At 43.0% G+C, this 22495-nt stretch overlaps 2 protein-coding genes across 2 annotated transcripts; both read left to right on the top strand.

The window, feature by feature from the left end:
- Positions 1–1011: 1011 nt before the first annotated feature.
- LOC119855240 (interleukin-8-like) lies at positions 1012–4432 on the top strand. The gene is made up of 4 exons (XM_038400912.2): positions 1012–1278; positions 2080–2215; positions 2979–3062; positions 3584–4432. The coding sequence occupies exons 1-4, from the start codon at positions 1215–1217 to the stop codon at positions 3612–3614; spliced, it is 315 nt and encodes a 104-aa protein (XP_038256840.1). The 5' UTR covers positions 1012–1214; the 3' UTR covers positions 3615–4432.
- A 7707-nt stretch (positions 4433–12139) lies between these two features.
- LOC119855241 (interleukin-8-like) lies at positions 12140–15492 on the top strand. Its single transcript, XM_038400914.2, has 4 exons — positions 12140–12461; positions 13132–13267; positions 14028–14111; positions 14646–15492. Exons 1-4 carry the CDS (start codon positions 12398–12400, stop codon positions 14674–14676), a joined length of 315 nt encoding a protein of 104 aa, XP_038256842.1. The 5' UTR covers positions 12140–12397; the 3' UTR covers positions 14677–15492.
- The last annotated feature ends 7003 nt before the right edge of the window (positions 15493–22495 follow it).

Raw genomic sequence — 22495 nt, 5'->3', positions numbered from 1 at the left:
AAGGTGCTTCCACACTAGGACCGTTTGGCAGTGGAGCTCTGCCAGTTCGGCTCTGTTGGCGAATCTTTTCTAGGGCAGCCTAGGTCTAAGCTTGGAGGCCTGAGCATACTCCTTTCAGAGCACTAGCAGTGAGACGATAGAAAGGGAGGGAAGCCGGGGTGGTGTGTCCCTGTAGAACACCTTGCCGCAGGCCATGCTGAGTCATCCAGGGACAGATGCTTTCCACTTGCCCCCTGCTGTCTCATTCTCTCTATTACTCCTCACACTCCTCAGAACTTGGCCCCAGGTGGCCGGGAACAAGTCTGTCCATCTGATAACCATCCACCAACCAGTAACTTTTAGACCAAGTTTACAAAAAAGAGTAATAGGATTTTGCTTTTGACCAAGCACTGGACATACCTTAGTATGCATGAAGAGATCCAACAGACATTGAGGACACTACATAGCAACTGTTGTATTAGAGGAAAACTCCTGGTTAGGGCGGGGAGGAAAAAATGCTGGTTGTAGGAGAATAAGACTATATCCTACAAACAGAGGGTCAAAACTCCCGACCCACTGAAGTCGGTGTGGAGTTTTGATTTTAGTGGGGCCACAACTTCAGGTATTTAAAATCAATGTAAGTAGAAAAGCTAACTCCACACTCAGAAAGAGGAAATATACATATATCTACTTGTGAGATAGGCCACTGGATTTAAAGAATAATTCATTTCTACTAACCCCGCCCAGCATACCCAATCAAAGAAATGCTCAGGGAAACTCCTGAGTTGAATGTCTCCTTAACCAGCCACATGATAAGACAAAAGAATATAAAGGGATACTCAAATTAATAATAAAAGAATAATAATAATAAAAGTAATAGAAACCCACCAGCTACACTGAGCTAACAACACATCGATGTTGTACAGCTTTTATATTTAATTCATTAATAAGGAGCTATATTTGAAGGATAACTAATTTCACGGTCATCTAGGAAGGGGTTTTACCCAAAGCCATGCGACTCATTTTGCAATAGTGGCTTGCACCTTTTGGAAATTTCCTCTTGGACACAATCCAAACACAATGCTACATTGCACAGCCCAAGACAGTATATAAGAGGGTTGGGTTACACAGCTCAGACATCAGAAACCTTCCGAGATAACAAGAGAAGCTCACTGCTCTTTCCTTGCAAGCAGAGACTGAAGAATCAAGGAGGAAAGCTCACCTCGCCTCTCATCATGAATGGCAAGTTGGTTGTTCCTTTCTTGGCTGTTTTCCTAATCTATGCAGCGGTGTCAGAAGGTAAGCAAAATCCTTCCTCTGGCTCAAATATGCACATATTATGCGTGGAGAGGCATTTTTTCGGCTGATTTTTAAAAAGTTGATGTCTTGTTAAAACTTTTTCAAATGATCATCATTGGAGAGAGCTATAAGTCAGTCACTGCTCTGAAAAGCTGCTGACATCTGGTGGGAAATGTTGAGAAATAGTCGACTTGCTCTAGAAAGTTAGGCTTCTGCATCATTTTCACTATCTGCTTTTTCCCTGGTCCTAAAGACATTTGACTGAAGGCAGGCTCGTCTGATTACAATGTTCATCTGTGCCTTTTGCTCCTTCTCTGAATGAGTCCATCATCCTGTTTGTGACACCACGTTGTCTCAAACATGGGAGGTTGCAACCTGGAGTGGGGAATAAGCAATAGGAGCACAGAACATGATCAGAGAGAGTCCTCAAAACTGATGAAAAGCAAGGGGCCAGATCTTATCCTCAGTGACATGATTTTAAATCTCGACTCATTATCATTGTAACTAGGTCAGAATGTAGCCAAGTTTAAAACAAAAAAACAAACAGAAAACCTGGTAACTTAGAATTGTCTTTAAAAAAATCCAAACATTATTTTGCAGCAGCATCAACTGCTCTCCATACCTTTACATAATGAGAGGATTTAGAGGTAAGGACAAAGGTAACCTTTTAGCCAAGAGCCTTGTGAAGAAACAGAGAGCAAGGATATCTGATCAAGCAACAAGCAAAACCAAGTGCTCTGCTTCACATGTATAGATGGCGAGATACCCAGTTAACCCGACACAACTCTTACTCTTTTCTAGGGATGAGTCTGGCAAGGATGGGGAATGAGCTCCAATGCCAGTGCATCAGCACGCATTCCAAGTTCATCCCTCCCAGGAACATTCGGGACGTGAAGCTGACCCCAAGCGGACCTCACTGCCAGATCGTTGAAATCATGTAAGTAGTTTTGCAAAATTCTACTTGCTGCTAAACTCGGAGGAGAATGCTTTGCATTGTGCTGGGCCAGGAGTTTTCAAGGGGGTGAGGAGCACTAGCAGGCCCACACCACTAAGAGAGACTCCCGAAGAGTGATTTTTATTCTTTCTAAAGACAAAGTATTAGGTAATGCACTTGGCTTTTCAAAGTGTCCAGCATCTCTGGGATGGAAATACAAAACCCCATGAGGAATAATGGGCATTATCTATCGAGTGCTAGAACCCGCATTAGAAGGGCAGGCAAAATTATTAATACCCAATACAACTTTTCAACCCAATTCCTCCAGTCCTTCTACAGGCAAAACTCCAACTGTAAATTCACCATTGAGTACATAGGTGATTTCCCTCCCAGAGGAATGCAGGATTCAGCCCTTTATGTAAAAAGGAATACCAATGTAGATAAAGACATTTTATATCTACACATGTACAGAGAGAGAGATAGCAGACAATATTAAAAAAACATGAAGCCATATATATAGGAGGAGGGAGATTTTTTTTTCCCCACACCTGGAACATTTTTAACCAAACACAAAAACAAAAGGATCTGATGTCGGGCCAGATCCTTAGCTAGTGTAAATTGGTGTAGCTCTCTTGTGAAGTCAATGGAACTATGTCAACTGACCCCAGCCTTGCCTGTATTTTAAAAGGTTGAAAGATACCCTGATGAGAGTCCACAGAGTCCACCAAGTAGATAGATGCCTGACCTTTGTTTTCCTTCTTTGCAGCGCTACTCTTAAGGACGGCAGAGAAGTGTGTTTGGAACCCACTGCTCCATGGGTGAAGATCATCATTAAAGCAATTTTGGACAAGTGAGTCATTCATTCTCAGAACGATTTCCTGAAAAGTTACTTTAAAGGCAGAACTAGGTGGTTCCTTAGCACAAACTGCTTAAAAGTTACCTCTCCCCAGGGCCCAGTAATCTCTCCCAAAACTTGTCTCTCTCAATCCAGGAAATAAACAACCATATCCTACCTTAAAGGTGGCCTAGTGGTTAGATTATGGAACTAGGTTCTTCCTGTTCCCTGTTCTTCCCCAGACTTCCTGGGTGAGCTTGGGCAAGTCACTGATAATGGCCACATACGCTGGGCAGTTGCAAGTCCTTGGGGAGACTATTGGACTCAGAGGTGCTCAGTGCTTCTGAAAAATTCCCCCACTCCAAGCTGATCTTCCTTTGGTGTGAACCAAGAGTAACTATGTCAAAGTTAATGAAGTTTTCAGCTGATATGGTTGAGAGCAGACTCAGAGCCCCAAGAGTTCTCATGTTCTAACTAGTGGTGATTGTTCCAAGAACAGGTTTTTAAACCATTCCTTTTTCTCCCCCTCTTTCCAGAGCTGAAGCCAATGGTGAGGCAAAACGCTAAGAGAAGCCAAAGAAGAAAAATCTCTGATGTTCTCCAGTTTCCCCTTGAAGGAAACATCTCTGTGAAAGTGCCAGTCAGTCTGCAAGCAACCCACCTCCTCTGTTAACATTTGTTCAGGTGGACTCCAGCTAGCAGTATCCATTTTCTATATGTATTTATTTATTGAGGAGCATAATTTTAAGAGACTTAAAAAATAAAAAGGCTCACTTGTCTATGGGATATGCCACTTTCTGAAGTTGAAAATCCTGGATAGAGAAGTGATTTGCTGAGGGAAATGAAGACCCTTTGGAAACCCCTTAAGGGTTGTACGAGTGCACAGGGTTGTATGAGTGCAATGCACTTGCAGCACAGCTGTATTTAGTCTAAGACTTGTTCTTTTGCTAGTAGAGGAGTAAACTGGTAACAATTACCCCTCTCCTGCACGAGTATGTTCCATCAACAGCACAGTGAGTCCTAGCCAGAGTGAGGCTAACTACTGCCTGGGATTTTGTGGTTTTCAGAAATTAAGCAGCCAAAGTGCTGTTTGGGGGGCATTATTCATTATGCTATAGCACATCAATGTTTATATATATATATTTAGCAAGTTAATTTTTGAGTAGAAAAAACTCAGATTTTATTTAAGTTATTTTGATTCATCTGGATTTTTTTCTAATATGCTAATTCCTTATGAAAACAGAATATTTCACGTTCCTGCTGTTGTGTGGGTTGTTAATTGTTTTGTTCAATGAATGGAAAAATGTTGAGGCTCATGTTCCCATTTTCTTATTCCTGCGCATTTTGGAATTCCATCATTTTTACATTAAACTATATACTTAAAATAAAAACAACCCAAGATGTGTTCTCTCTCTGTTGGCACGATCTTTGTCATCACTGGGCCTGGTCTTAGGCACATGGGGGACTCTGTTGGCTCAGTGCCATGCACACCTGTGACCTCCTTCTCTGGGTGCTCCATGGGGTTTGGTCTCCACAGTTCTGAAAGGGATGAATTAGTATTCGGGCTGTGGGGATGGCTGCTCTTTATAGCAGTGGCTCTCAACCTTTCCAAACTACTGCTCCCCTTTCAGGAGTCCGATTTGTCTTGCATACCCAAGTTTCCCCTCACTTAATGTCTTGCTTACAAAATCAGACATAAAAATCCAAGTGTCACAGCACACTATTATGGACACATTGCTTATTTTACCAAATAATTACAATATTTATATTCCAGTTGATTTATTTTATACTTGCATTTCAGAGCAGAATAAACAAGCCATTGTCTGTATGAAATTTAGTTTGTACTGACCTCATTAGTGCTTTTTATGTAGCCTGTTGTAAAACTAGGCAAATATCCAGATGAGTTGCTGTACCCCCTGGAAGACCTCTGCATACCCCCGGTTGAAAACCACTGCTTTATAGCATCATTTCTCCTACTGAACTCATGGGCAAAGCTGTGGAGTGCAGATGAGCTCCATGAATCAGTAAGTAGAGGATGCATTCCTGGCATCATGGTTCTGATTTGATTCAGTGGAGCATTTGGTTTTCAGACAGGCATATTGTTAGTAGTCAGAAATATTTTAGCTTTGGACTTTAGAAAACTGCAGTCTGCATATCCAAGAAACTTGCCCAGTGTTGTTGGAGTCATGGGAACAAAAGGACTATCATGAATTACTGGTTTCTGAATAGCAGCCGTGTTAGTCTGTATTTGCAAAAAGAAAAGGAGTACTTGTGGCACCTTAGAGACTAACAAATTTATTTGAGCATAAGCTTTCGTGGGCATCCGATGAAGTGAGCTGTAGCTCACGAAAGCTTATGCTCAAATAAATTTGTTAGTCTCTAGGGTGCCACAAGTACTCCTTTTCTTATCATGAATTAGTAACAGATGCTTTCTAATACTGGTGTTTGAGGGAACATGACTAGAATTATTTCTGATCAGTGGTGTAGTGGTAAAAAAGGGACTAAACAGCTAAAATAACTCAATATTCTCCAAAAGGGAAGTGGGTAAACTCCATATACAGTCAACTACGCTACTGTTTCTGACTCTGCGCCTCCTCAACTGACCAAACTCAATGTATTCAGAGGTTCTATAATCATTTTTGTCCTTCCCCTTCCCTGCCAAAGAAGTATTAAGTAGCAATAAAATTCAGAGATACAAAAGGAGTGAACAAATAATATTTAGTCACAGCAATTCCAAAGCAGTTGCAACAGATGCTCTAAAAGAGTTTTGGTTAAACATCATACTGGTGAGATGACCAAGCTTTGCAACAACAACTGTGCAGAAATGAGCTAGCCCACACTAATAACTTGTATCCAAGCTTAATATATAGATCCAAATTTAGTGGTTGGCCCTACTTCCACAGTGAGACAAACCAAAACCCCAGACTCAGACACGTCTGAACTTCAGAGAATTCAAAAAGCCAGATGTGATTGCTATGACCACGGCAGGAATAGCCTCCCTGGCTTTAGTATGCTGCTGCTGTGGAGGGAAAACTGGAAGATCCATGTAATGCCAGATCCTCTGCTTCTTCCTCCTTCTCTCCCACAGATGCTGTTCCATCAAACTCTAGGCTCCGCCCCCCCACCCTACCCCTATATACGGACACACGAGGGGAATCGTACTGCATTAATGGCACAAAAACCCTACATGTCCCTGCTCCAACTTCTCCGCTTGAGAAGCCACTCCTGATCTGTAGAACCCTGCATGATCAGGGCCGGATTAACCATTAGGCTAATAAGGCCATAGCTTAGGCCCTCCTACTTTTTAGATCCTACTGATCAGGCAGGGGGCACAGCCGGGGCTGGGTGAGGGGGTGTGAGCTTGCTCACCCAGCCCTGCTGGAGCGCTCCTGCCAGCAGGAAAGGTAAAGCAGCTCCCTGTGGCTTGGAAGGAGCTCAGCTGGCAGCCTGCTGTGTCTCTCTGCGCTGCAGGACCGCCCTGCCAAGGATCTTTTTATATGTTCATTTTATATCCATGGATATCTGCATCTGCATATCCATGGACCATGCTTGTGCATTGCGGATCAGATGCAGATACAAACTTTGTATCCACGCAGGGCTCTACTGATCTGTTGCCCTTGGGAGCAGGAATTGTTCTATAGTGTAGTATGCAGTATTTTTAAACTGCATTTATACTAAATATGTTGGAAGAGAAAAAAAGATGAGCTTTGTATTTTTTACCTTTTTTCTCTATACGACAGAGCCTGAGCTGGTGTAAATTGGTGTAGCACCAATCAAATCAATGGAGATAACAGATTCCCACCAGCTGAGGGCCTGGCTTCAACAGAGTTGACCTTAACAGATATGAATTGATCAAATCTAACTAGAAAGTGTGTCCTTTATGATTCTTCTTTGGTAATTATTTGGATTTAAGTCTGTGGGTGGCCAACGAACAAAAATTAAAAATGCCCTATATGAATGACTGATGGGGAAATCTACTGTTGTTCTACCGCTTGAGTATTTCAGGCACTGTAACTGTGGTTGGTAAACCACAGATTTCGCCCATCTGGGAACACAAGAGCTATTACCACAAGCAGTCTCTCTCTTTTTGAGCACCATCACAATACATTGCAGAAAAGGTCACATAGGATCAACCTTTCCGATGTTTTAAAAGGGGATTTGAAGCTAGTGAAAAAATGCTCTGTTACCCAACAGATACACCTCATCTGAAGTTTCCTCCTAAGGGCCAGATTCAGCACCACCCTTTACTCCTCTGGAGTAGTATCACACTCTGCAAATAATCCCAGTGAAATCAATGAACCACCTGTGGAGTAAGATACTATTCAATGTGAGTAATGGTGACAGTAGCTGGCCCTAAAGGAACACGCCTCCTGATTCACATGAGTTAGATGAAAGGAAACGTGTGTCTTCACCTGCATAATGCTTGGGAGGCGGTGACAGGGTTTGGTTCTTAATTCATTAAATCTTTAACCAAATGCTCACCTGCGTTACATTTCTTTCGGCAAATATTAATTTTATGAATGTGACAAACGTATACATGCAATAGATTTGTCCTACTGCTTGATAGTAAGGGATTTATATAGTGTAAATGTTAGAGTGACTCAACTATTTGCAACTTGGCTTATTTCTTGGTCAAAGAAAATTATCACAGTTTTTAATGCAGCATCTCAGGTATTAATCAGTCCTGATGTACAGCCATATAAATAAACTGGAGGCATGGTAAGCCGCTGTTCTTTTATCTGCTAAAAGGGTCTGGACTAGTTGAAGCGATGATACATTGTTGCAACAAACTTTCTACATGACACTTATGTTTAAAAGTCAGGTGACTGAGGTGAGGAGGGGGCTGCTGAATAGATCCCTCTGGAATCGGATTAGACTGCTGTTTTAGTAAACCTAACAGAGTGCTTTGAATTTCCTGATTCATAATACTTATTTAATTTTAAAAATGGTTTTAATCAACAAGAGATGATATTAGTATGTTATGGTTTTACTTCCTCTTCCTGTTTTATCTCCCATTTCTTGCCCCCCCAGCTCCCGCCTACAAGCTCTTCTTGCTTTCCCTATATAAGGAAGCCCTGGACAGAGTAGCATGCAAGTTATTAAATATGGAATCACGTAACATTTTCATCCATTAGCAATAACAACGAGACTTTTACTAGAGAGGTACTAATTGAAAAATTAGGATCTGAACGACTGCGCATTTGGGGATATTGAGATCTGGGATTTTTGGTTCAGCCCCCAACTCTGCTCAGGGCCAGATTAACCCGTAGGCTAATAAGGCCAGAGCTTAGGCCCTCCTATTTTTTAGGCCCTACTGGACAGGCAGGGGGCACGGCCGGGGCTGGGTGAGGGGGAGTGAGCTTGCTCACACAGCCCGGCTGGAGCGCTCCTGTCAGCAGGAAAGGCAAAGCAGCCCCCTGTGGCTTGGAAGGAGCTCAGCCGGCAGCCTGCTGCATCTCCCCGCGCTGCAGGACCACACTGCCAGGGATCCGGTTAACACTGGTGACCGAACACTAAAAATCCAGTTCCACGGAAACTTATGCCAGCCACGGGTGTAGTCTGAGCAGGCACCGTCCCCTTTCTACTCCTCCCAACCCCAATTTCGCCGGAGCTTTCCTTAGCTATCAGGATGGGAAGAAGCTCCCTCTGTCCCTCTCCTGGGCTGAGGCTGGCAGGCCGCTCCAGGGTGCCTCCTCCTGGATCCTAGAGCCCGTCACCGTGATCTTCTATGTGTGCTGGGTCCTGTTTCTGGACAACTGGTGAGTGCCTGTGGGGAGGCAGGGCAAGGGGGTCGTGGGGGAAGAGGCAGTACCAGAGTGGTAGGGTGGGAAACTTGCACAAAACCTGCACACACTCTGTTCAGCTCCAGCCAGAACAATAGCCCCTTCCATGTATAAGGAACGAATTCCCACACATTTGTAGGAAAAAGAAAACAAAACAGCCCATTCTGGATACCAGTCCTTTAACTTTTACAGAACCTTCCATCAAGGCGCTTCAGATTTATGATGCACTGTGTTCAATACTGTATTGAACTGTACTAAAATAATCAAAGAAATCCAATTTTTTGATTTGGTATATTTTTTTGTACTGGGATGTACAGGCCACCAGGTTCTTTCCTTATGCTCAGCCTAGTTCTACAGGCCAACGCATCTTTGTACTTTTAAGGGTTTGCTCTGGAGGAAGCTCGACACACAATGTTGTAGGTTTCTCCTTCAAGGATTTTAAATCCCCTTCTTAGCAGGCTAGGATAGAAAGACTGGCTGAATAGGGTAAGGCCGGTGCTGCTGGTTCTCTAGCCGTTCAATCCATCAGAAAAGTATCTCACATTTGATTTCTTTTGAGTTTCATTCCAAAAACGTAAAGCTAAATAAACCTGTAGTCAGTCCTCATTTTTTTGCCCCCAACTCAAACTAACTTCTTCCCCAAGTGGAAAATGTTGGGTGAGCATGGGATGTGTGTGATTCGAGAAGGGAATGAGATCACAGGCCAATTCCTGCTGACGGCTACACTTGCGTAGCCTTATTGACTTCATGGAGAACAGATTTTTGCACAAGAATAGATTTTGGTCCCTTCTGCTTTTTGACACCTGGTATAAGCAGAATCTTATTCACTTTCCTCCCCTAATCTATGAGCACTTTAAGGAAAAAAAATAAGCAAGGTCTGCTTGATTTACACATGCTAACGAAACAGGAAGCTCTCCCTTCATTCTACAGCAGCCTTTTAAACAAATCCCAGATCTGATGTAACAAGGGTGTCACTACATCAGCCTTTGTTGGACTGTACTTTTGAAAGATCCTTAATGGTTCTTTTAAGATGCTGATTTTCAATGAAGTCTTTTTGTTCAGTGGGGGCAGAGAACGCAATAGGGAATAGCTCTGTTTTGTCAGCTCCTAGTCATTCAAAAGCTGACAGGCTATAGATTAAGTTTGTTTAATGTTTGTACCCTGGTTTTAAAGAGCTAAATATCGTACAGAAGTGCTAAATATTATGACTGGGAAACCATCTAAAGATCTGCGTCCCTTCTAGCTGTTATCTTTTTCTTACAGAAAGCTTAAAGCAAACAAATGCAAACCGTAAGGGGCTGGTGCACATAGAACTCATGCTTAAAAAAACCGCATGTCAGAGCTGCTGATCACACATTCTAGAATAGATAATACTTAGTCCTGCCATGAGTGCAGGGGACTGGACTAGATGACCTCTCGAGGTCTCTTCCAGTCCTATGATTCTATTCTATGATTTTAATTGTGGAAGAGCTTGGTGACAGAATGGCCTGATGTGGTGAATCACTGGAGATTATCTATACAAACTGGGTATCATCCCACAAATAATATTTGTATTCAATGTGAAAACAGTAATTCATTGTCCTCAGCCAGCGCAACACTGGGAGGCAGCTTTCAGAGCAAGACAGCCTACACTACAATGCACTGTGGGTTCAGATCATTAATATGGTTCACCTGCCACATTCCGAAAGGGGAAAATAGCTATTTTTTAAGTTAAGTTATGCTTTATAGACTTCAGCTCCCAATACACTACATGCAAAAAATAGTTCACATTTTTCGGCCCTTGATAGGGATGGAATATACAACTGAGATAAAATAAGAACTGATCCACCATTCTTCTCTAATTGAATCCTAGTAAAGGGACGTCTGTGACTCCTAGTTGTTCATTGGCAGCAATACGAAAGACACACAGAACTATGGTAATTCCTTAAGTAAACACTTACAAAGGGATATAACAAACAGAGAACTGGTATGTATTGGAATCTAAATGCATCCTGACTAACAGCTGACAAATAGGGACATAAAATAAACCAGCGAAAGGTATAATCCAAAAGGCAGCTGTTCAGTGTACAGATCCCTATCAGGTAGAAGTGTTTGGTTGTACCTACTTACCTCAGCTTTCCTAGGGGTGGGATTACTTGTGCTCCTGGGAATATGCCACAAGAGTTGAGCTTGTGAGGCATTGGGAATAACTGTAAGATTAAGGGCAGGTCAACACTAGAAACTAAAGTCACTTAGGGGAATGAATTTTGTACAACATTTCTAACCTGGCAAAAGCCCTAGTGTAGATTCAGTTATCCTGGCAAAAGAGTCCTCATGTCAGCATAGCAGATTTTGTTCAGCGAACCAGTATAAGCTACACTGACAGCAGCCCCCTTTTGTTGGTATAAGGTGCTTCCACACTAGGACCGTTTGGCAGTGGAGCTCTGCCAGTTCGGCTCTGTTGGCGAATCTTTTCTAGGGCAGCCTAGGTCTAAGCTTGGAGGCCTGAGCATACTCCTTTCAGAGCACTAGCAGTGAGACGATAGAAAGGGAGGGAAGCTGGGGTGGTGTGTCCCTGTAGAATACCTTGCCGCAGGCCATGCTGAGTCATCCAGGGACAGATGCTTTCCACTTGCCCCCTGCTGTCTCATTCTCTCTATTACTCCTCACACTCCTCAGAACTTGGCCCCAGGTGGCCGGGAACAAGTCTGTCCTTCTGATAACCATCCACCAACCAGTAACTTTTAGACCAAGTTTACAAAAAAGAGTAATAGGATTTTGCTTTTGACCAAGCACTGGACATACCTTAGTATGCATGAAGAGATCCAACAGACATTGAGGACACTACATAGCAACTGTTGTATTAGAGGAAAACTCCTGGTTAGGGTGGGGAGGAAAAATGCTGGTTGTAGGAGAATAAGACTATATCCTACAAACGGAGGGTCAAAACTCCCGACCCCATTGAAGTCAGTGTGGAGTTTTGACCTTGGTTTTAGTGGGGCCACAACTTCAGGTATTTAAAATCAATGTAAGTAGAAAAGTAGGAGCTTACTCCACTTTCAGAAAGAGAATATATATATAGAGAGAGAGGGAGAGAGAGAGAGAGCTGCTTGTTAGATAGGCCACTGGATTTAAAGAATAATTCATTTCTACTAACCCCTCCCAGCATACCCAATCAAAGAAATGCTCAGGGAAAGTCATGAGTTGAATGTCTCCTTAACCAGCCACATGATAAGACAAAAGAATATAAAGGAATTGTCAAAATAAGAATAAAAGTAATAGAAACCATTATATTTAATTCATTAATAAGGAGCTATATTTGAAGGATAACTAATTTCACGGTCATCTAGGAAGGGGTTTTACCCACAGCCATGTGACTCATTTGGCAATAGCGGCTTACACGCTTTGGGAATTTCCTCTGACACAATCCAAAGACAGCGCTTGCACAGCCCAAGACAGTATATAAGAGGGTTGGGTTACACAGCTCAGACATCAGAAACCTTCTGACGTAACAAGAGAAGCTCACTGCTCTTTCCTTGCAAGCAGAGACTGAAGAATCAAGGAGGAAAGCTCACCTCGCCTCTCATCATGAATGGCAAGTTGGTTGTTCCTGTCTTAGCTGTTTTCCTAATCTACACAGCGATGTCAGAAGGTAAACAAATTCCTGACTCGGGCTCATATTATGCGTGGAGAGATGCTTTTAGGCTGATTTTTAAGAAGTTGATGTCTTGTTAAAACTTTTTCAAACCATCATCATTGGAGAGAGCTATAAATCAGTCATTGCTCTGAAGAGCTGCTGACACCTGGTGGGAAATTTTGAGAAATAGTCAACTTGCTCTAGAAAGTTAGGCTTCTGCATCGTTTTCATATCTGTTTTTCCCCTGATTCTAAAGACATTTGACTGAAGGCGGGCTCATCTGATTACACTGTTCATCTGCGCTTCTTGCTCCTTCCCTGCATGAGTCCATCATCCTGTTTGTGACACCACATTGTCTCAAACACCAGAGGATGCAACCTGGAGCGGGGAATAAGCAATAGGAGCACAGAACATGATCAGAGAGAGTCCTCAAAACTGATGAAAAGCAAGGGGCCAGATCTTAATCTCAGTGACATGATTTTAAATCTAGACTCATCATCATTGTAACTAGATAAGAATGTAGCCAATTTTAAAACAAAACAAACAAACAAAAAAACTGGACGTTTGTGAAGAAACAGAGAGCAAGGATATCTGATCAAGCAACAAGCAAAACCGAGTGCTCTGCTTCACATGTATAGATGGCGAAATACCCAGCTAACCCAACACAACTCTTGCTCTTTTCCAGGGATGAGTCTGGCAAGGATGGGGAATGAGCTCCGATGCCAGTGCATCAGCACGCATTCCAAGTTCATCCCTCCCAGGTACCTTCGGGACGTGAAGCTGACCCCGAGTGGACCTCACTGCCAGAACGTTGAAATCATGTAAGTAGTTTTGCAAAATTCTACTTGCTGCTTAACTAGGAGAATGCTTTGCATTTTGCTGGGCCACGAATTTTCAAAGGGGTGAGGAGCACTAGCAGGCTCTTAGGAGACTCCCTAAGAATGATTTTTATTCTTTCTAAAGACAATGAATTAGGTAACGCACTTGGCTTTTCATAGTGTCCAGAATCTCTGGGGTGGAAATACAAATCCCCATGGGGAATAATGGGCATTATCTATCGAGTGCTAGAACCCGCATTAGAAGGGCAGGCAAAATTATTAATAACCAATACAATCTTTCAACCTAATTCCTCCAGCCCTTCTGCATGCAAAACTCCCACTGTAAATTCCCCACTGAGTACATAGGTGTTTTTCCTACCAGAGGGATGCAGGATTCAGCCCTTTATGTAAAAAACAATACCAATGTAGATAAAGACATTTTAAATCTACACATGTACAGAGAGAGAGAGAGAGAGATACCAGGCAATATTAAAAGAACCTGAAGCCATATATATAGGAGGAGGGAGATTTTTTTTTCCCCACACCTGGAACATTTTTAACCAAACACAAAAACAAAAGGATCTGATGTCGGGCCAGATCCTTAGCTAGTGTAAATTGGTGTAGCTCTCTTGTGAAGTCAATGGAACTATGTCAACTGACCCCAGCCTTGCCTGTATTTTAAAAGGTTGAAAGATACCCTGATGAGAGTCCACAGAGTCCACCAAGTAGATAGATGCCTGACCTTTGTTTTCCTTCTTTGCAGCGCTACTCTTAAGGACGGCAGAGAAGTGTGTTTGGAACCCACTGCTCCATGGGTGAAGATCATCATTAAAGCAATTTTGGACAAGTGAGTCATTCATTCTCAGAACGATTTCCTGAAAAGTTACTTTAAAGGCAGAACTAGGTGGTTCCTTAGCACAAACTGCTTAAAAGTTACCTCTCCCCAGGGCCCAGTAATCTCTCCCAAAACTTGTCTCTCTCAATCCAGGAAATAAACAACCATATCCTACCTTAAAGGTGGCCTAGTGGTTAGATTATGGAACTAGGTTCTTCCTGTTCCCTGTTCTTCCCCAGACTTCCTGGGTGAGCTTGGGCAAGTCATTGATAATGGCCACATATGCTGGGCAGTTGCAAGTCCTTGTGGAGACTATTGGACTCTCAGGTTCTCAGTGCTTCTGAAAATTCCACCGCCCCCCCCCGGCCCCCGCCGAGCTGATCTTCCTTTGGTGTGAACCAAGAGTAACTATGTCAAAGTTAATGAAGTTTCAGCTGATATGGTTGAGAGCAGACTCAGAGCCCCAAGAGTTCTCATGTTCTAGCTAATGCTAATTGTTCCATAAACAGGTTTTTAAGTGATTCTTTTTCTCCCCCTTTTTTCCAGAGCTGGAGCTAATGGTGAGGCAAAACGCTAAGAGAAGCCAAAGAAGAAAAATCTCTGATGTTCTCCAGTTTCCCCTTGAAGGAAACATCTCTGTGAAAGTGTCAGTTAGTCTGCAAGCAGCCCACCTCCTCTGTTAATATGTTTTCAGGTGGACTCCAGCTAGCATATCCATTTTCTATTTATGTATTTATTTATTTATTGAGGAGCATCGTTTTAAGAGACTTTTAAAAAAAAAAAAAGACTCAGTTGTCTATGGGATATGCCACTTTCTGAAGTTGAAAACCCTGGGTAGATTTGCTGAGGGAAATAAAGACCCTTTGGAAACCCCTTAAGCTGCACAGGGTTGTATCAGTGCAATGCACTTGCAGCACAGCTGTATTTAGTCTAAGACTTGCTCTTTTGCTAGTAGAGGAGTAAACTAGTAACAGTTACCCCTTCCTCTGCACCAGTATGTTGCATCAACAGCACAGTGAATCCTAGCCAGCCTGAGGCTAACTAGTGCCTGAGATTTTGTGGCTTTCAGAAATTAAGCAGCCAAAGTGCTGTTTGGGGGGCATTATTTATTATGCTATAGCACATCAATGTATATATATATTTAACAAGTTAATCTTTGAGTAGAAAAACCTCAGATTTTATTTATTTAAGTTATTTTGATTCATCTGGATTTTCTTTAATATGCTAATTCCTTATGAAAATAGAATATTTCACGTTCCTGCTGTTGTGTGGGTTGTTAATTGTTTTATTTTGTTCAATGAATGGAAAAATGTTGAGGCTCATGTTCCCATTTTCTTATTCCTGTGCATTTTGGAATTCCATCATTTTTACATTAAACTATATGCTTAAAAAATAGATGTGTTTTCTCTCTTAGTTGTTGGCACTTGGTGCGATCTTTGTCAACAAAAAAGGTCACGGTTTAAAAAAAATCAAGGTTTAAAAAAAGAACTAGATCAATTCATGGAGGATAGGTCCAACAATGGCTATTAACCAGGATGGGCAGGGACTGTGTCCCTAGCCTCTGTTTGCCAGAAGCTGGGAATGGACGTCAGGGGATGGATCACTTGACAATTACCTTTTCTGTTCATTCTCTCTGAGGCATCTGGCACTGGCCACTGTTGGAAGACAGGACACTGGGCTGGATGGACCTTTGTTCTGACACAGTATGGCTGCTCTTATGTATCTCTACCCAGTTTCCAGAGTCAGGTAGAGCTCAACTGCAGAGCTGCAGCAGGCGGAAATAACCCAGTTAGGGTGAAGTTGGCATTTCTCAAAATGATGGCCAAATGCAAGCTCAATGAGCAGAGGGCCGCAGAACCCACTGGGTCTGGTCTTAGGCACATGGGGGACTCTGTTGGCTCAATGCCATGCACACCCATAACCTTCATCTCTGGGTGCTCCATGGGGTTTGGTCTCCACAGTTCTGAAAGGGATGAATTAGTGTTGGGGCTGTGGGAATGGCTGCTCTTTATAGCAATGGCTCTCAACCTTTCCAGACTACTGCTCCCCTTTCAGGAGTCCGATTTGTCTTGTGTACCCCAAGGTTCCCCTCACTTAAAAATGACTTGCTTACAAAATCAGACATAAAAATCCAAAAGTGTCACAGCACACTATTAGGGACACATTGCTTATTTTCTCATTTTACCATATAATTATAAAATAAATCAACTGGAATATAAATATTGTACTTATATTTCAGTATAGCATACAGAGCAGAATAAACAAGCCATTGTCTGTATGAAATTTTAGTTTGTACTGACTTCATTAGTGCTTTTTATGTAGCCTGTTGTAAAACTAGGCAAACATCCAGATGAGTTGATGTACCCCCTGGAAGACCTCTGTATACCCCCAGTGGTATGCATACCCCTGGTTGAAAACCACTGCTTAATAGCATCATTTCTCCCACCGAACTCATGGACAAACCTGTTGAGTACAGATGAGCTCCATGAGTCAGTAAGTAGAGGATGCATTCCTGGCATCATGGTTCTGATGTGGTTCAATGGAGCATTTGTTTTCAGACAGGCATATTGTTAGTAGTCAGAAATATTTTAGCTTTGGACTTTAGAAAACCATAGTCTGCATATCCAAGAAACTTGCCCAGTGTTGTTGGAGTGATAGGAACAAAAGGACTATCATGAATTAGTAACAGATGCTTTCTAATACTGGTTTTTGAGGGAACATGACTAGAATTATTTCTGATCAGTGGTGTAGTGGTAAGAAAGGGGCTAAATACCTAAAATAACTCAATATTCTCCAAAAGAGAAGTGGGTAAACTCCATTTACAGTCAACTACGCTACTGTTTCTGACTCTGTGCCTCCTCAACTGACCAAATTCAATGTATTCAGAGGGTCTATGATCATTTTTGTTCTTCCCCCCAAAGAAGTATTAAGTAGGAAGAGATACAAAGGAGTGAACAAATAATATTTAATCACAGTAATTGCATGGCAGTTTCATCCAGTGCTCAAAAAGAGTTTCAGTTAAACATCATACTAGTGACAGGTTTCAGAGTAGCAGCCGTGTTAGTCTGTATTCACAAAAAGAAAAGGAGTACTTGTGGCACCTTAGAGACTAACAAATGCATCCGATGAAGTGAGCTGTAGCTCACGAAAGCTTATGCTCCTCATACTAGTGAGATGACCAAGCTTTGCAACAATAACTGTGCAGAAATGAGCCAGCCCACACTAATGCCTTGCATCCAAACTTAGGTGTAGATCCAAATTTAGTGGCTGACCCTACTTCCAAAGTGAGACAAACCAAAACCCCAGACTCAGACACCTCTGAACTTCAGAGAATTCAAAAAGCCAGATGTGATTGCTACAACCACGGCTGGGATAGCCTCCCTGGCTTTAGTATGCTGCTGCTGTGGAGGGAAAACTGGAAGATCCATGTAATGCCAGATCCTCTGCTTCTTCCTCCTTCCCTCCCACAGACGCTGTTCCATCAAACTCTATCCCCTTCCTACCCCCCTCACTCCCGACAGAGAATTGTACAGCTGTGCTGCCTTAATGGTGCACAAGCCCAATATGTCCCTGCTCCAACTTCTGCCACCTCCTCTTGAGAAGCTACTCCTCATCTGTAGAACCCTGAAAAATGTGGATATTCATTTTGTATCCGTGGATATCTGCAGCCCCATATCCGTGGACCATGCTTATAAAGTGTTATGTTATGTTATGTTCTTTCCGGTTATTTTTTGTTTGCTTTTTAAGAGGTCAGTAGCTCAAGAAGAGGAAACTGATTCATATCTCAACTATATGACATCAATCAGGAGCATACCTCCACTGACATCAGGAGCACTCAAGGAAAGATTTACAGGGGTATTGAGGCTTCTAATGGGATTTTCACATGCACCTAAGCAGATTAGGTGCCTAATTCTGTTGGTTTCAATGAGAGTTAGGCATTTAGCCTAATTAGGTGCTGTTGAAAATCCGACTAGGCACCTGTCTTCATCTTTAGGTTCCTAAAGACCTTTGTGTTGTGCCTCTCCCCGCGGATGTAGGCATCTGGGTGCTTTTGAAAATTCTATTAGGCACCTAACTGCCAAGTTAGGTGCTTAGATGCCTTGTAAAAGCTGGCCCTGAGTGCTGCTGTGTAGGGAGAGTTGAAAAGTTGGCTTCACTCACTTTTATGTCATCACACATACACACACACCCCTCCCAATCTGGAAGCAGCTCTGAACTGAGCTGGTGTCCCACCGCAAGTAAAAGCAGCCTAAAATTCACAGGCAGTGGCAGAACCCCCGCCCCCCACCCCCAGAGCTGCTAGGAGGCTTTACATGGGCCACTTAACAATTCCCCAGTGATGGAATGACGTAGGGCTTGTCTACACTACCAAGTTTTGTTGACAAAACTTATGTCGACACCCTAAACTCGACAAAACAAAAATTGCCAAAGGGCGTTCACATTTGCTCCCTCTGCCGACAGATCATGTCCACACTGGGGGCACCATCATCGACAGGGTGAGCAATGCACCGTGGGTAGGTATCCCCCAGTGCAGTGTTGTGGGAAGGAAGAGCTGATCGCTGGGCATCTTGGGATTCTCTCCCGAGTTCTCCCACAGACCCCTCAGCTGCCGAGAGTAGCATCCGGAGTTGCTCTGGGAGCTCTCCCTGCTGAGGAATGGCAAAGCAGCCCAGCAGTTTGTCGCCCTCCCACACAGCAGCACACAGATACTTCCTCAGAGCTTTTAAAGGGGAGGGGCGCATGCCTGCAGGGCAGCAGAGATCACAACACGGAGCAGAGCAATCAGGGCAGGCATTGTGGGATACTGGTGGAAGCCAGTTCTGTTGACAAAACAATCAGCAGTGTCTACACTGGCTCTTTGCCGACAATAAAGGGAGGGGAAAAGACAAAAGTCTCTCCTAGGGGTGGAAGTTTTTGGTCTCCAAAACTGGGCGTTTTTCGTGACGAAAGTCCTACGGTAGTGTGTACGCTCTTGCTGTTTTGTCACCAAAAGGCAGTTTTGAGCGACAAAACTTGGTAGTGTAGACAAAGCCTAGGACCGTTTGGCAGTGGAGCTCTGCCAGTTTGGCTCTGTTGGCAAACCTTTTCTAGGACAGCCTAGGTCTAAGCTTGGAGGCCTGAGCATACTCCTGTCAGAGCACTAGCAGTCGGATGATAGAAAGGGAGGGAAGCCGGGGTGGTGTGTCCCTGTAGAACACCTTGCCGCAGGCCATGCTGAGTCATCCAGGGACAGATGCTTTCCACTTGCCCACTGCTGTCTCACTCTCTCTATTACTCCTCACACTCCTCAGAACTTGGTCCCAGGGTGGCCGGGAACAAGTCTGTCCATCTGATAACCATCCGCCATACCAGTAACTTTTAGACAAAGTTTACACAAAAACGTAATAGGGTCTTGCTTTTGACCAAACCCTGAACGTACCTTTGTATGCATGAGGAGATCCAATAGACATTGAGGACACTACATAGCAACAGCTCCTGGGAACACCCCCAATCAAAAAGTCATTTGAACACCCAGAAAAGGAATTACTTTGGGAATTAAAGTCTGAAGGCCAGATTCCACCTGGTGTTTATGTGGGTCCATAAGGAGCTTTACAGGGACTGCTCCTTCCCCATCTCCCTGAGGATGAATGGCACCTCAAAGGGGGTGAGAAGGGACAGGCAGGAGCCTATGGCTCCAGCCCATCACAGTGCAGCAGCCTGCAGAACTGGTAGGCCACAGCAGCACCTTATGAAAGGGATTTATAAAGCATACATAGTCTTTGGGTGATGGAAGCTCTGGGAAGTTTTCTGCCCCTTATGATGAGCTGTACCTCATGGACAAGGAATCCTCTTTGAGAGAAGAATGTGTTCCCTCATTATGCCATGTCTGAGGTTACAAAACTATGGATTCTTTTTTGTCTTTCTCCAAAAAACAATAACATCCACCTCCATAAAGGAAGAGACACAGTGAAATCCTCAGCATGGGAAAATCCAACACCAGATACCCAAAGCAAGGAGTATAAAAAGTATTGCAGTGTTGACTCTGGCATGTGTCCAAACTAATTCATAGCACACATTAAGAGATTGGTTGCCTAAATAAATATTGAAGCAGGAAACAAATGTTCTATTGTTCAATTTGTGCTCTAATTTACAATTATACAAACCAAAATAGCGATAAGTTATAAAGCCTAAAACTTTTAGTTCCATACGTCTCAAAGCCCTTTATGAAAGAGGGTGAGCATAACTATCTCCATTTTACAAATGCGGAAATGGAATCATACGAAAGTGAAATAACTCGCCCTACACAATTAGTCTGTGGGAAAATAGCTCACATTTCTTGACTCTCCGTTCTTTGCCCTCTTGATTTTGCATGCACCCTTGCTCAAAAACCTCTTGGAAATAATGTCCCCCGTTCAAGCAGTCTTCTTTTTCTCTAGACTGTTCCCCTTCTCCCCTGATGGCAATCAGTTTCCCTGTAGCACCCTTTGCTGGCAGTAATACAGTTCATAGGGCTTTGATTTATTGTCTGGACTGTAGCCTGTACACGACAAAGTTTTGTTAAAATAACTATGTTGGTCAGATATGTGTGGGGGGGGGGAACCAACAGCCCCCCTAAACTGATATAACTATGCCAGCAAAACCCTCAGTGTAGATAGCTATGCAGCTAGAAGAGTGTTTTTGTCAGCATCGCTAATGTCATTAGGAAGGTGGTGTTATTATACCACCAGAAAAACTCCTTCTATTAGCTTAAGCTATGTCTGTAGTAAGGAATTCCACTAGTACTAAGTATAGGTCTGTGATTTTTCTTTTGTTTCTGCTTTCCTTCAGGTCAGATGGCCATCTCCTCTGCTCCGGCTGAGCTGTACTTGGCACAGAACCAGAAGGATGGAAATGGTTTTAAGCCACTTAAGTGTCCCGCAGCTTGGCCAGATGGAGATGGCATAAAGCCACCAGTTAATATCTTTAAATTGCAATATATTTAATCAAGTTCCTGATCCAAAACCTGTTGTCATTTTGCCCCTAATTTCATGAGAAATGAAATGTTACCAAATCTCATGATTTTATTACAAGTCTCCCAGTATTTTGGTGTTTTCCTCAAAGCCCCAGCTCCTGGAGTCATGTGATGACATGAAACTTTCAACTTTCATTTAAAAAAAAGTTTCTTGCCCTCATGATTGCAGAGGAAAAACTTGAAAATGTGACCCCCTAAAGGCTGAAACACTTGAAGGCAAATAACAACCCCCTGAACTTATTATTTTTAAATCTCATGCTTTTTAAAGCCAATCTCATTATTTTGGGGGCTCAACTCCACTTAGAATGCATGAGGTTGTAATGTGGATTAAGGCCCATTGAATACACCAAAAGACATTTGCCCATTTTAAAGAATTCTTTTGCTCACAAACACTTTGTTTGCATCATAACCCACAATGAAATCCATCCTGCTTACTATTAACACCTTCTGGATGCTCTCTCTTCAAAGGCCTCTTTTTAGGAGAGTCTTTGAGGAGGATAAATGAGATCTTCCCTGGAAAAGGTTACTGCTTCCCTGGCAGAATAGGCAGAAAGCACAGGGAAGGAGCTACAAGGAATGGGGGTGGAGGGAAGAATCCCCTTCCTGGCCTCAGAGTAGTAAGAGAACTGCTTTGTTGTCACATTAGCCTGAAGACTGGCATAGCTGCCACAGCTCCTTCACCATCCCCAGTCCCAGGATTGCACTTACGCTAGTGTATCTGAAGCTATGTGAATCTCCCAAGCCTCATCCCTGATCCTCCACTTGGTCAGCCCCAACCCTCTTGCAAGCTGGAGTCCAGGAAGCTCCTGATTAGCTCCATAGCAAGATGGGGGCATTCCGGACCTTTGACCAGGATCACTGCCTTCTTCCTTTCCTCATACATCAGAAACACACCAGTTCTACTGTAGCCAGGGACCTCCATGACCACAAAGAAGTGGAGACAGGATTTGACCCTAAACCTTTAAATTGCTTCAGTTTGGGAAGTGGTGCTGAGCTTATGAGGGCTTCAACAGTTGTTAGTCAGGGTGACAGGTGACATGGAGTCCTTGGAAAAAGCTTCATTTTTTTTTAAATAAATCTTCCTGGGCATGATTTGGATCTAAAGAAGAATGATCCTTGCCTTGGGCAGGGTTGTTTACATAGTATATTGTGTGCTTCTTCCGGAGCAAAGAATTTCCTTCACTTACAAGCCTATTGTAACTGGCTTTGGAAACAAGTGAAATTTGATCATGATGCCCTCCACAAGAAACTAATTTGCATGTAAAGGAAATGGCCTCGTGCTCTATTATAATTTACAGTTGGACTCTACCCAAGTTTCAGGTTGAATAACCTAAGCCTGATAATTTTTTTTTTTTTTGTTGAATGAAAGCCAGGGACCAACAGAGTTCAGAGAAACACACAATTG

The sequence above is a fragment of the Dermochelys coriacea genome, chromosome 4, assembly GCF_009764565.3.
Source record: "Dermochelys coriacea isolate rDerCor1 chromosome 4, rDerCor1.pri.v4, whole genome shotgun sequence".
In the NCBI taxonomy this organism is placed as follows: Eukaryota; Metazoa; Chordata; order Testudines; family Dermochelyidae; genus Dermochelys; species Dermochelys coriacea.
This window is presented reverse-complemented; position numbering and strand designations above follow the sequence as displayed.